Genomic DNA, 14,897 nt, shown 5'->3' on the forward strand with positions numbered 1-14,897 from the left:
CTACATGATCTTTTTGATATTATTTTGCTGTAGCCTTTTTGCTAATATTTTAGTTAAAATTTTTGCACTGAATTAATTTGGGATATACTTTTTCCTTTTATTTTGACTCTTCCTCATTTAGGTATCAAGATCATATTTGTATGATACAAGAAATTTGTTCAGATTCTTTCATTTCCTAGTTTTGCAAATATCAATGTAATATTGGAATCATTTTTGAATGTCTGATAGAATTAATTTATAAATCTATCCATCTGGTTTAAGGTTTTTTCTTTGGTATTTAATTTATTATTCTATTTCTTCCTCTATTTCTTAAATAATATGATTATTTAAATATTCTAATTCTTGTTCTTATAATGTAAGTATTTTATATTTTTTGTACATATTCATCTATTAAACTGTCAGTTTTGTTGGCATACAACTGTTCAAAATAGTTATGTGGGTTTTTTTTGCTAAAGGGGATTTTTAAAAAAATCTAACAAAAATTTGACAAGCATTTATTTTCCTTCTCTCCTACTCCCTTTCTTCCTCCAACTTGAAGGAAAAAAACAATAACCTTGTAACAAATATCATGTCCAAGGAAAACAAATTCCTGCACTGCCCATGTCCAAAATGTATGTATCATTCTTGAATGCATCATCTTTCTGTTGAGAGGTAGGAAGCATACTTTATCACTGGCCTTTTGGATGATGACTGGTCATTGATCAGAATTTTTAAATCTTTCAAAGTTATTTTTTCTTTACAATATTGTTTTCAGTGCATAAATTGTTCTCCTAGTTCTTCTTCACACTACATCAGTTCATATAAGTCTTTCCAGTTTGCTGTGAAACCATCCTTTTCATTTCTTGTGTCACAATAGTATTCCATTATGTTCATATACCATTCATTTGTACAGCCATTCCCCAACTGATGGGCACTCCCTCAATTTCTACTTCTTTGCCATTACAAAATTATTTTTGTACCATATAGGTTCTTCTCCTTGATATGAGTTCCTTTCTTCTTTCTTTGATGGCTTTTTCTTAATTCTCCTTCCGCCTATCTGACAGCTCCTTTTAAGTCTCCTTTCTTGGTTCTTTATCCAAGTCATATGCATTAACTGTGGAATGCCCATCTTTTAGGACCTCTGTTGTTCTTTCTCTAATCTATATCATTTGGTGATCTTGCCAACTCCCATGGATTAAATGATCACCTCTATGCATCTGAATCCCACATCTATTTATCTAGCCCTCACTTCTCTCTTGAGCTCTTGTCTCACATCACCAAACGTCTATCAGTATCCTATAGGCATCTCAAATTCAACACATTCAAAAGAGAACTCTTTATCTTTTGCCCCAAGTCCTAGCTTCTTCTGAACTTCCTTCACTCAGACTCATGGCCTAGGTGTCACTCCTCATTCTCTCACCCTACATATCTGAATCTAATGTCAAAATTTATAATTTCTACCTTTATAATATCTCTCATATATACCCCCTTCACTCATACAATTATAATTCTGGTAAAGGGGTTTACCTCATTCCCAGACACACTATGAGAGCATGCACGCGCGCACACACACACACACACACACACACATACACACACCCCTATACCTTTCTTTCTTCATTAAGAATCACTAGAGATAGATCTCATTTTCCTAATGTTCAGATCTTAACTTCTTTCTTAATTTTGATTAGATTTGTTTAAGTCTGAAAGGGTTACATTAACTATTACAATTTTATTATTTCTTTCTGTAAACCACTTACTTCTTCTTTTAAAATTTTAGGTAAAGCATTAATTTGAAATTACTGTTTATGGTACCTATAAAAATAAAGAAATTTCCCTGTTCATCTCTTTTAATTGTTTATTTTTACTGTTGGTACTTATCTGAGATCATGATTGCTACTTCTGCTTAGTTAAGTTTACTGAAAGCACAGGTTCTTAACCTTTTTTTATTATCAGATTTTTATTATAGATTCCAGTCATGGATCTATTTTGGAAGTCTGGCAAAACATATGGCTCCCTTGTCAGAGTAATATTTCTCAATAATTGAAGAAAATGCTAGATTTCAAAAGGTTAGTGAAAATAAAGAAGTAAGTTTTTCTCCATTCATGTGAACCCCAAATTTAAAACTTCTGAACTAAAAGATAATCAATTTTACTTTTAATCCTTTATTCTAATTGTATCAATTTTTCTGTTGCAAGTATGTTTTGTGTATGGATTCTGATACCATCTTGGGTTACTTGATCCTATCTATGCTTTTATTTTGGAACCCTTACCTTCCATCTTAGAAATACTATATATTGGTTCCAAGGCAGAAGAGTGGTAAAGGCTAGGCAATGGGGGTTAGGTTACTTGTCCAGTATCCTAAAGCTATAAAGTGTCTGAGGCCAGGTTTGAAACCAGAACCTTCCTTCTCTAGACTTGGCTCTCAAATCACTGGGCCACCTAATTACCCTGTGATTCTATCCATGTCAACAGATGATTAATTGTGGGTTTTCTTCTATCCTATCTGATTATACTCTTCCTTTTCTTTTTCTTTGGTTTTCTCTTTACAATGAAGAAGAGAGTGGCAAGAAGGGAAGTGTGATCAGTATTAGTCCTCTACATTTGATGCATTTTGTTTCTATTTTACTGTTTTCTTCTACTCCTTGCCTAGTTTCTAGTCACAGTTTCTTACCCTTTCTCTGTTTCCTTTGATTCCCTTCTTCATTATCTTCTTGATCAGAGATTCCCTCTGAAGATAGTGTTCTTTGATTATTACTACTGCCTCTCTGAATCTACATCCCTTCTTAATCTCAATTAATCCTTGCTAGTTGGTGTCAGAACTCATTCTTTCAGGCTGCTTGCATTATTCTAATTTTCATTTTGCTTTCTGGTTTGTACTGTAATGTACTGTGGTTATATACCAAAATTTGTGTGTGTGTGTGTGTGTGTGTGTGTGTGTGTGTGTGTTCCATCCTCTTCCAATCTGAGGTTCATTTTTAGCCTGTTCTCTCCTCCTCTTCCTCCCTTGATGTGTTCTTCCCTTCCATTTGCTTTCTTCTCTTCAAATCATCAAAACAGAACATGCTCTCAGGCCCTCTGTACACCCCCTTTGGCCCTAGACGACATTAGGATTCTTAGGGAATGCTTGTTTCTTCTCTCCCATTACACTATAAAACATTCAACATAAGTTCCTTCCAATTGCACAATTTACCTATGTTTCTCTTGACTTCTATTTTGAAATATCTACCCAGTTTTGGTCTCTTCATCAGGAATATTTGGAAGTCCTTTATTTTATTAAAGTTCTGGGTTGTTTTTTTCCTCCCATAAGACTGCATTCAGCTTTGTCAAGTAAGTTATTCTTGGTTATAAGCATTTATCTTTTTTTTTTCTTTTGCCATCTAGAAAACTATATTTTTCTTTATAGTGGTAGATTCCAGGTCTTGTGTGATATTGATTGTGGCTCCTTGGTGTCAGAATTCTTTCTTTCAGGCTGCTTGCATCATTTTTTTTATTGATCTAAAAACTCTGGGGTTTTGGCCAGGACTTTTCTAGAAGTAATTATTTTGGGTTTCTTTCAGGAGCTATAACTAGTGAGTTCTGTCTATTTTTATTTTGGCTTCTAGTTTTAATAGGTTTTGGTAGTTTTCATTTTTAAAAAAATTGATATCTATGCCTTTAAAAGAAATAATCAAGGTTTTTCAATTAATCTGAAAATTTTTAGATTATTTCTTACTAACCTGTTTTCCAGGTCAGTTGTTTCTGACAAGCAGATATTTTGCATTTTCTGATAATATTTAAGTCTTCCAATTTTGTTCTAGTATTTCTTTAGTCTGATGAAATCATTGATTTTTCTGGTTCAATCTGATTTTTAAGGAGCTCCCTATCAGAGTAATAAGGTTTTTCACCTTCAGTACTAAGCTATTTGTGCTCCTTCCAATTCTTTACTCTTATAAAGCTCTCATTTCATTTACGTGACCACTTTTAAACTTATTCTTCATTTATTCCACAAATTTCAGTACAGTCTGTGGCAAATTTGTTGTTTTCTAAGACACTCTGCTAATAGATGATGTGGAATTAATTCTCTTCTTCTGAGTCTGTGTCTTTTCTTGCTCTAGGATCGTTCTTTACTGTCAGTGCTTTCTTGTGTTTACTCATTTTTCCAGCCTTACTTCTTCAATTGGTACTTTTCACTGGAGCTACACTCTGGATTTCTGGAAGGAAGGTAGGACCTCCCTTGCTCTAGATCTGTTTTATCTGCTAATGAGCACTATATTTTTCAAGGACCTGCTCTGATTATTGCTCTATCCAGCCCTGGTTTGGCGTCAGAGTACCAGCACTGCAGGCTCTTCTCCCAGGACTTTTTCTAGTACTCACAGGTTGTTTCTTTGCACAGATGTAGAAACTTGATGAATTTACTTCACTTCTCTGAATTTCCTGTTGGTATGTTGGTTCATGCTCTTTTTTTTCATTCTCACTGGAGAAGCTACAAGAGCCCTGCAGTGTTTCTTCTTCTACTCACTCTGACACTTCAAAGAGGGTCTTTAACATATGGGCTTTTCAAGCTAACATGGTTTTTTCCTCTGGTGTCTCAAACTTTTACTGCAAAGACTCTAGATCTAAAAAAATATTTTAAGAGTTCATCCTTCCAAAGTGGAAGTCCCAATAATAATTATTGGAATAGTTTACCCAGTGCCTAAATCTTACACTAAAAGGTCTAAAGCAAACAGAATGTGACTGCCCATCCTTGGTAGGACATGGGCGTATACAAATAGTATTTTATTTTCCATCTATAAATAGATGTGAAATATAGTGATAAAACTGACCAATCGCTCTGAGAAGTCACTGAGAATTCAGAATGCATCAGAGATCACTCTTCCACAAGGGCTGCTGGCATTTAGTGAGCAAAGTTGAAGTAGAGATTGCAACTTTGTAGGCTTCCTTAAAGTTTACAAGTGAGATTTCAGAGTTATCAAAAGTGACTATACCTGGTGAATAGACTGCTACCCGATCGATTCCCCTATCTTCTTCTTGAAGCTGTCGTAGAAATACACCAACAGAATCTGAAATAGGTTTGAGTGTGAATTGACAGCGCTCACGCCGGGATGGTAGCCTCACAGATATCACAGGTAACCCATTTTGGTAAATCACCGTTACTTCTGATGGGAAAAAAATATGACAGACAACAAAAAGGAATATAAGACCTCTCTTAATCATCATACAATTACAGCTACACTTTACCACTCCCTTATATTACAAAGTATTTATTATCATATAAGTACGTGTATTATTTTTAATGAGTACCTCTTTTTATCTTAAACTGCAGATATTCTAGCAACAAGGCAATGAAAGATCAAACAGACACAACTGATTTTAGAGGAAAACAAGGAAATCTGAACAAAGGTAAGGGTATCTTTGCAGAAGACTCTTGTATCTAGAGGTGGGCATTCCGGTTCTCATTCAGATCCCTGGATTTAATTAAGCAGATGATTAGTGTGCTGGGTCAGACTCTGTGTTTACCTTCAACTTGGGGGAGGCGTGTGTTATTATACTTTTGCTACTGAGACTCACAAGGGATGTCACCCTTCCAACACAGACTGCCAGCAGAGAATTTAGTCTTTCAACAATTATTTATTGAATACCTTTATAGCCAAGACTCCCATATTCCCTTAAGAGCTCCCATCCCACATCACCAGTTTCCTCTTGCCCACTTCCAAGTGGAGATATATAAATATCTCAAACTTAGCACATCCAAATGGAATTTACTATCTTTCCCCTAAAATCCATCCTTCTTCTTTAGTTGACTTTTTTTGTAGAGGGGAGCACCAAAACGAAGTCACCTAAGTTCAGACTCTCTCACTCCCCACGGGCAGCCAATTGCCAAGTATTGTTAAATTCCACTTCCTTACTCTTACATCCTTACACTCCACACTCTTATATCTGTCTTCTCTCTACTCACATAACCACCATACTCCTTTGGGTCCTTATCATCTCTCACCTGGATGATTGTAGAGCATCTCTCCCTGCCCTGAGTTTATCCCCTCTCCAATTTTTATTCCACAAAATAAAATCGCTGCCAAAGTGACATTTATAAAAGACAGGTCTAATCATGTCACTCCCTTGCTTAAGAAGCAGGGCTCTCTATTGCCTGTAGGATTAAATACAAACTCTTGTTTGACATTTCAAGACCTCCACAACCTCCTTTTGTGAACTAAACTACACATTACTCCCCATCCTATAATCTATGGTTGATGGTCAAACTAGTTTACTTCCAGATTTCTACAAATGACCACCTGCCTCCCAATTCTATGCCTTTTATAGGTTGCACTACCATTGAGCTGCATTCTCAGGCCTCCTTATTCTCTCCAATTTTATTCTAATGTAGTTCTCTTTCCTAATTTGCAACCAGCCACACAAGATTTTGTTGGATTTATGAATTTTTGAAATACTTTCCAGTTGAAGCTAAGACAAAATATATGGATATAAAAACACATGAGATGACAAGAGCCAGATGCCAGTGTACACAAAAAGATACTGATTTTAAGGGAAAATTATACCAACTAGTTGTTTGGTTGGGTTCTTTTTCCTTTATAATTTGGTTCTGACACTTCAAGGATCTGAGATTTCATCAATGGAAATACACTCCATAAAAGAGGATTGCGCCACATATATCACAACAAACTGTTATTTATGAGTTGCTGTTAACTAAAATATATGATCAGTCTGTAGCCAACTAAGTGATGAGCCTATCTTAAATTATCCAGGCTGGTCTTTGGACAACAGACATACAATTAAAAAAAAAAGACGAAATCCGTGTCACCTACCATAATGTGTCATGTGCCGTAATGTCCCCCAAAGTGGCATAGAAACTCAGAGGCTTTTGAGAGCACAAAATAATTCCAGGTTTAGGAATGAATGGCAACAAATAGCTCTAGTTTTCAGCACTCTCATTGTCTAAAACTAAGCTCATCATCTTCCCCTAAATCAGCTCTTCTTCTGGACATCCTTATTTCTGTTAATGGCCTCATCGATTTCTTATTCACCACACTCAAAATCTATTGTTTCTATCTACACAATTCTCACACATACATCATCCTCCCTTTTTCATCTCCAGGCACAAGTAATCCCATTCCACCCCACCCTATTTAGCAGATTGTGCCTCCAGTCATTCCTACTTTTCTTCAATCTCTTCCTGTCTACTGGCTGCTTTCCTACTACCAGCAAATCTGCCTATGTCTCCCCATCCTCGAAAACTGTCATTTCATCCATCTCACCCTGCTAGCTATTGTTCCCATCTCTCCTGCATTTTGTGGCTAAACTTGAAAAGCCCATCTACAATCAGTGCTCTCACTTTCTTTCCTCTCATTTGTCTTAACTCTCTGCAGTACGGTTTCTGATCTCATCATTTAACCAGACCTGCTCTTTCCAAACTTAAGAATTTCTCCCTTTATGCTATTTCACTTGGTGATCTCACCGGCTCCTAGAGGTTGAATTATCATCTCTTGAGAGATAATTTCCAGATCTCTTTATCCAGCATTAAACTCTCTCCTGACTTCCATTCTTGCCCCTTCTAATGCCTTTAAAACATCTTGAAATGGATATTCCATACAAATCTTAAACTCAGCTGTCAAATTCATCTTCTAAAGGGCAAATCCAAGCATATTAAGTAAACTTCAGGAATTCCCTATTACCTCCAAGGCTAAACACAAAACTGTCTGGTGTTTAAAGCCCTTTATAACTTGGACCCGTGCTGCCTGTCCAGTTTTCTGACATCCCTTACAAACTGAACACTGCATGGAATTGCTTGTTAACTCCAAGAGGGAAGAGAGAAGAGGGGAAGGAGACAAGAATCATGTAACCATGGTAAAAAGTTTAAAAATTATATTAAAATTTAAAATAAATTAATGAAAGAATGAGTTTGCAAAATGACTCAAAAGGCTAAATGAATATTTCTTTGATCATTGAGAGAAATCATGGCCCAATTAATTTACTGGTTATTACTAGTCTTATTAATAAATTGATTTTTCCTACCCAGAAAACAAAACAAAACTGTACACTGCAGTTCAGTGTCTTTAGCCCTAGTAGTATTCCTCACACAAGACAATTCACTTCCCCGGTCCCAGGGTTTTCACTGGCGTCTACCATGCCAGGACTTCTCTCCCCTCTTCATCTCTGCCTCTTCTTTCAGTCTCAGTTAAAATCTCACCTTCTAAAAGAGGACTTTCCCAGGCCCCCTTAATGCTGCCATCTTCTTCTGGTCACTTTTCCCACTCTGACCTTTCTATATTTATTTGTACATCTGGGGGGGGGGGTCTCTCCTGGCAGGCTCTGAACTCCCAGAGCACAGGGAACCTTCTTTTGCCTTTCTTTGTGACTCCAACACTTGGCAGAGTATCTGGCACATAGTCAACATAACATGCCTCTTGACTCATCGAGATAAACGTGCATAACCCTAAACAATAAACTGTTATATTTTGTCATGCATCATAAATATGTAAATGTCACATAACTTTTTTTTTTAACCTTTACCTTTCATCTTAGAATCAATATTGTGTATTGGCTCCAAGGCAGAAGAACAGTAAGGGCTAAGCAATGGGGGTTAAGTGACTTGCCCAGGGTCACACAGCTAAGACATGTCGGAAGTCATTTTTGAATCCAGGACCTCCCAGCTCAAGGCCACTAAGCCTAGTTAGCTACCCCCTATCTTCTGTCTTAGAATTGATAGTGACAGTTCTAAGGCAGAAGAGTGGTAAGAGCTAGGCAATGGGAGTTAAGTGACTTGACCAAGGTCACAAAGCTAGAAAGTGTTTGAAGCCAGTTTCTAGATCTGGATCTCAATCTACTGAGCCATCTAGCTGCCCCCATGACTCTTCCAAAAATTTTATTAATCAACAGATCTTTGCTGAAGACTAATTTTATTCCAAAAAATCAAATACACTAACTTTTCTTGTCTGCATGAATCACATATGATGATGATAATAATGTATCAGCAACAACAATGATAGCTAACATTGAGACAGCACTTGTAAGGTCTGTGAAGCACTTTCTCATATATTATCTCATTTGATTCTCACAACAACTCTGTGAAGGAGATGCTGTAATTATTGTTATTCTATAGATGAAGCAACTGAGGTTTAATGGTTAAATAAGTGGCCCAGGGTGGGATTTACACTCATATCTTCCTGATTCCAAGAGCTCTATCTACTGCAAAACTTAGCTGTCCACACAATTAAATCATGGGACATCCATATACAGACATATTCTATTTGGCATACTTTAATTTGCTAAAGAATATAGTCATTAAGGCAACAGAAAACATTTTTAAATACTTTTTTGGATTTTCATCTATCTATCTATCTATCTATCTATCTATCTATCTATCTATCTATCTATATTTTTTTTTGGGCCCTTACCTTCCTTCTTAGAGTCAATACTGTATATTGGCTCCAAGGCAGAAGAGTGGTAAGGGTAGGCAATGGGGGTCAAGTGACTTGCCTGGGAAGTGTCTGAGGCCAGATTTGAACCTCGGACCTCCTGTCTCTAGGCCTGGCTCTCAATCCACTGAGCTACCCAGCTGCCCCCCCTTTTTTGGATTTTTAAAAAAGAAGTACTTAGATTTTGACTTGAACTGTTGGACAAAAAATGAGTACTATCACTGTTTTCTGAGGTGACCTTTTCACTGTGAACATTCTAACATTGCAGGAAGACCTACCTCAGTCTTCATTTGGGTTTCACAAGTCACTAAGAGCCAGCGCTACATTCTTGTCAAATATTTAGCCATTTGTATATTTTTTCCTTCTTTGCCCAATTTGATTCTAAGTACCTCATGGGTAGGAACTGAAGAATCATTCATTTCTGTATCTCCTATAATACCACATTGTACATTTACCAATTGATCTATAGGTTTATTGGATTGAAACAAGACTTTTTTTACTTGGTAAGGCAGTAGATATGTGTACAGAATTCAGTCATGTACATTATTTCATTGGATTCTCAAGAACTCTGTAAAGTGGGCACTATTATTCTTCTCATTTTTTTGGATGAGGAAACTGAGGCTCGAAACAGTTCAATGGACTTGGCAGTTTCACACAATTCTTAAGTGCTAGAGGCAGAAATTAGAACTCTCCCTGACTCTAAGCACTCTATGGTTTTCTTATTGGCTTGGAAGCAGGAAATTTAAGATGCGGGATTTTCAGGAACAGCATCTCTTATTAAAGCTGAGGTAAGTAATAATGCTCCTGGCTCCTGCTTTTACCTTTTCTTTATTAGTTTAGAATTCAACCCAACTGTTCATTCTTGTCCTATGTGAGACTTGTCCATGTTCTCCCCACAGATCCTTCAGCAGATAACAACAAAGATCATTCTTTTTTTTTTTTTAACCTTATTTTCTGTCTTAGTTAACACTTCTAATTCAGAAGGGCAAGGGCTAGGCAATTGGGATAAAGTGACTTGCACACTGTTACACAGCTAGGAAGCTTCTGAGCCCAGATTTGAACCCAGGTCTTCTGAACTCCTAGTTGCCCCTTCCCCATAGTTTTTCAGAAAGGGTCCTTTATCCTTTATCAACTGCAAAATAAACCTTCTTAGTGACTCCCTCAGTGGCAATTATACCCATGAAGGGAAAAAAGACTACTTTGTTTCTACCTTGATCTCTCTATTGCCTTTCAAATTTTGTCCCAGTGCACCATAGCCAGATGACTAAATACAAGGGCTCTCTCTAGATGACTGGCGGATGCTCCTTCTGCCTCCATCTTCCCTGCCTTTCCCTCTCCATTTATAGGAGTTTCTTGGATACTTGCTACACACAGTGGCCGGTGCTAATAAGATCAAAATCTAAGAATGTACAAAATGTGTCCATTCTTAACCCAAGCTGTAAACACGTGCTCCTGGCACACAGCTAATGGTGGCTCCGCACAAATCCATCCCTACTTGGAAACAGAACTCAAGCCATCATTTCCTAAAGAAACCTACCTCTACCCTCAGTTGGGTTTCACATACATGCTACCAATAGTGAGTATGTGGCATCATCTCTTTAGATGATGAACAGCACGTGGTTACAAAATAATATGGATGAATTCCCCCAAACATTTGCTCATTCTCTTCTCATCTCTAAAAGCACTAAATGGAGAAAAATATCATGAAGAAGCCACAGAAGAAAATGGAATGGATTCTGCTGGGACCTTATACCAACAAGGGATAAGAACATGGTGGTTCTATGATCTACCAAGGAACCACATCCTCCAATCTCCCTAAAAAGCAAAAGAAAATTTAGAAAAGAATACCCTGCGGCTGCTTTCTACCCCCTACACGAAGATTTTATTAACATGCCACTTTCTTTTCTGATTTCTACTCCGTCTTTGAACACTCTATCAGTTTTTGTCAGTGAGAATAGTGGGTCCTGCTCACATCATGGCCAACACTTTCTTTCTTTCTTTCTCCATCCTGACCACCACTGCCCTGGGTGTCAAAGCCTCTGCAATTGTACGAGGCCAACGGCATGGGAGGAGGGAGAGAAGCGGACGGCATGGAACAGATTCGCCAAGACTTACCATCAGAGGGCACTGCCGTACTGCAATAGACAACTCTTAAGTGCTGCCAGGAAGAGAGCCTCTGGTGCACCTGGAAAATCCAAAGAGAAGAGACTTATTACTATGACATCTAGCATCAAAGTTATTTCCTAACTTCTAGCATTCTCTAGTCTAAAGGAAGAGGTATTCCTTCTCCTTCCCATTGGTCTAACTTTTAGACTTACTAAGTGCAGCACCTGAAACCAGGAGGTCCTGGGTTCAAATCCAACCACAGACACTCACTAGCTGTGTGACCCTAGGCAAGTCACTCGACCTCTATTTGACTTAGTTTTTTCATCTGTAAAATGGGGCTAATAGTAGCCCCTAACTCCCAGGGTTATTGTGAGGATCAAATAAGATAATATTTGTTAAGTGCTTAGCACAGTTCTTGGCACAAGGTGGGTGCTGTATAAATTATAACTACCTGTGCCCTTTTTACCTTATTATTGGGTATAGTATTCAGAGAGAAACTAGAACCTCCATGTTCTCTTTTTTGGTTTTAGACAGCCATGTTCAGTCCTTGGGTTCCCTCCCACTCACCACCTTCTGTGCCTTGGAAGGGCATTTTGCAAATGGGAAGAAAAACATACTCATTGAGGAAGAAATACTCAGTACTGATTAATAAAATGGATTTTGTTTTTATGTGTAATTGGGAAAATATTTAAGAAGAAAAGATCGTGAGGAAATTGAGGTTCAGGATGTCACAATGAGAGACTACTTGGTCATAAGTGCAAAGTGGTTTGTACACATCCTGCCTGGAGATCACTTCACCACAACCCTGTAGAGGAGGTACCGCTGTTATTCCCACACACAGCAGAGCAGCTGAAAGTTCAGCAGTTAAGTCACTCCCACAAGTCAGATAACCTTTGCTTGAGGCAGGATTCTAACTCAGTATCTCCGGATACTGTGCCAAGCCCAGCATTTAATCCACTATCCCATATTGCTACTGGGCAACATTATAACTCGTGTTCTCTGGCTTTTTCCCAGCCTCAATACATAATTTTTGGTCTTCTGCAAATATGCTACATTTGCTAATTTTTTCTTTTTTAAAAAAACAGTTTTTTCCTTCCTGCTTTTCAATGCTTCAATTTCATCAGTGAACTCAAGGACATCATTTTGTGTTCCAGTTTTTCCTAAATCATAAGTATTGATTTGTTACTTTTCTTCTGAAATATTCTGCAAGCAATTGAGAATAGGTACTGAGTACAAATATCCTCCCCGCTATCTCCTTCTCCCTCTCTCCCTCTCTCCCCCTCTCCCCCTCCCTCTCTCTCTCTCTCTCTCCCCTCACCATGGGTGAAATCAGACATTATATATATATATATATATATATATATATATATATATATATAGAGAGAGAGAGAGAGAGAGAGAGAGAGAGAGAGAGAGGCAGACAGACAGACAGACAGACAGACAGACAACAGACAGACAAAAGAAGCAATCTATTATTGCTACTCTGTATTCTTTTTAATTCGAAAGTCTGCATCTTCACTAAAGTTAGAAAATTCTTGATCTAAAGCAGTTGGATACTGTTTTAAACATATTTTTTAGAAAAATGACATTACACTCTCTTGGTGGTGGGCAAAAAGGTACAGAGCTCCGATTCCATCTGTATCGAGGTCTCTTAGTATGGACACTCCACACTCATCCACAACATATTTTTATAGAGTTGCCTGGACAATTGACAGGTTGTACCTTGTTGATCGTTAAACAGCTAGAATGTGTCAAAGGAGAGATTTGACCCAGATCTCTCTAGCCCTAGCATGTGGCTGGAGTCTATGCACCCACTATGTACATGTCTCCAGTTCAACAGTATGGTGTCTAAGTCAAAGCAACAGGGTGAAAGTGATAATTTGGATGGAGTAAAGAAATGGAATTTGGCAGTCTTGAAAGTTAATGTCATTGAGAGTCTATTATCAGAAGACTGGAACCTATATTTGTCAGCTACTTCATGAGATCTACAATTCTGTTTTGGTGTGATTTCTTTTCTCTCCTACTTTCAACTTTTTTATAATGTATTTTTGGGGGAGCAAAAGTAAAGGGAATTATTATTTTAAATCATTGGATTCCCAAACTTATTCCAGATCCACTCGTATAAAGATATCAAAAGGTTAGCCATATATGTTTACACTTTATTGATTTTTAATAAAATGATCCTCCTGTTTTGTCAGGGGGTAGAGTTATAAAGAGAAATAATGATAAAATTCTTCAAATGTATTTTACTGAAAGCTTTGGTGGATAGTTGAAGTCTTCTATGATAGTTATATGCTTCCTCCAGAGGATTTTTTTTTTTTGCAAGAAAGGAGCCCAGTAATACTATGGAGAGGATGGATGATTTTGACAGGCATAGAACTCTCAATTTCCCCAATTCTCTAATTGTATTAGATTCCAAACTACCATCCTGGGCTTGGAAAAAAAATCAAGAAAGTACATGGTTTTCTTATTTAAAAAATAGACAAACCACAGCATAAGAACCCAGAGGGAATTCTTCAAATATATGGTAGCTAAAAAAAACAGTCTCCTTGGTTTGGAAATGTTAAATCTTGTGATAGGGAATCTTATTTTCTATCTTTATTCAAGTTGCAAGTGAACTTCCACCTGTGGTTTCCATACTTGGTTTCTGGTAGACATATAGCGTTGAATAACTTGGGCAGTGGGTGGTTGCTATTAATATTTTCTCCAATGTTTCCTTTGTTCCTGGTTGCCAATAAAACATAGGTAATAGAAAAAAAACCACCTCACAATATGAGAACAAATTCAGTATTTTAGAAGAAGTCACAAATCAGTTGCTCTAATGATCTTTTCCCCCCAGAATTGAAATATAGAGTATATTCACTAATTTTTCTGTAAACTTTAAAGGTTAGGGTGAGGGAGAGAAAGTAGGAAGGTTAAGTAGAAAGATGATTCCTATAAATGGCAACTTCTATGTAAACACGAGTTATTATTATTTATTATTCCACCAATATTGTCTATTGGGACACGCTTTTACCTATGAGCATGCTTAATGAATGGGCCTTCACCTCACTTGTGATATGACTTTTAGGGGCCACTCATAAGGGCCAGAATGCGTTAACAAGAACTACAAACAATGACACGGGGAAGTCTCACTTCTTGCTTTTATTAATAGAGGTAGATAACTTTGGATGGGGAATAAAGATGCAAAAAGAATTTATGTGTTCATTTCAATTAAGCATTACCTATATACCAGTCACTAGTACCAAAAAGAAAAATTGGAGAAAAATGAAGTTGTCTTTTAACCCATCTTTCTATTTTTGGTGACTTTTCTTTGTAAAGTGAAGGGGTTAGACTAGATCATCTTTAATGGCCCTTCCAGCTCCAAATCTTACCCTCTTAATTCTCACATTTTTAATT

At 37.2% G+C, this 14,897-nt stretch overlaps 1 protein-coding gene across 1 annotated transcript in view; it reads right to left on the reverse strand.

Moving 5' to 3' along the window:
* MCU (mitochondrial calcium uniporter) overlaps window positions 1-14,897 on the reverse strand; it is a 182,748-nt gene that overhangs the window by 25,786 nt on the left and 142,065 nt on the right. The window contains exons 2-3 of the mRNA XM_044659087.1: window positions 11,508-11,577; window positions 4,947-5,117 (exon numbers count right to left, since the gene is read on the reverse strand). Coding sequence (XP_044515022.1) covers window positions 4,947-5,117; window positions 11,508-11,577 — 241 coding nt within the window. The remainder of the gene's footprint in view (window positions 1-4,946; window positions 5,118-11,507; window positions 11,578-14,897) is intronic.

The sequence above is a fragment of the Gracilinanus agilis genome, chromosome 2 (genome assembly GCF_016433145.1).
Source record: "Gracilinanus agilis isolate LMUSP501 chromosome 2, AgileGrace, whole genome shotgun sequence".
Classification (NCBI taxonomy): domain Eukaryota; kingdom Metazoa; phylum Chordata; class Mammalia; order Didelphimorphia; family Didelphidae; genus Gracilinanus; species Gracilinanus agilis.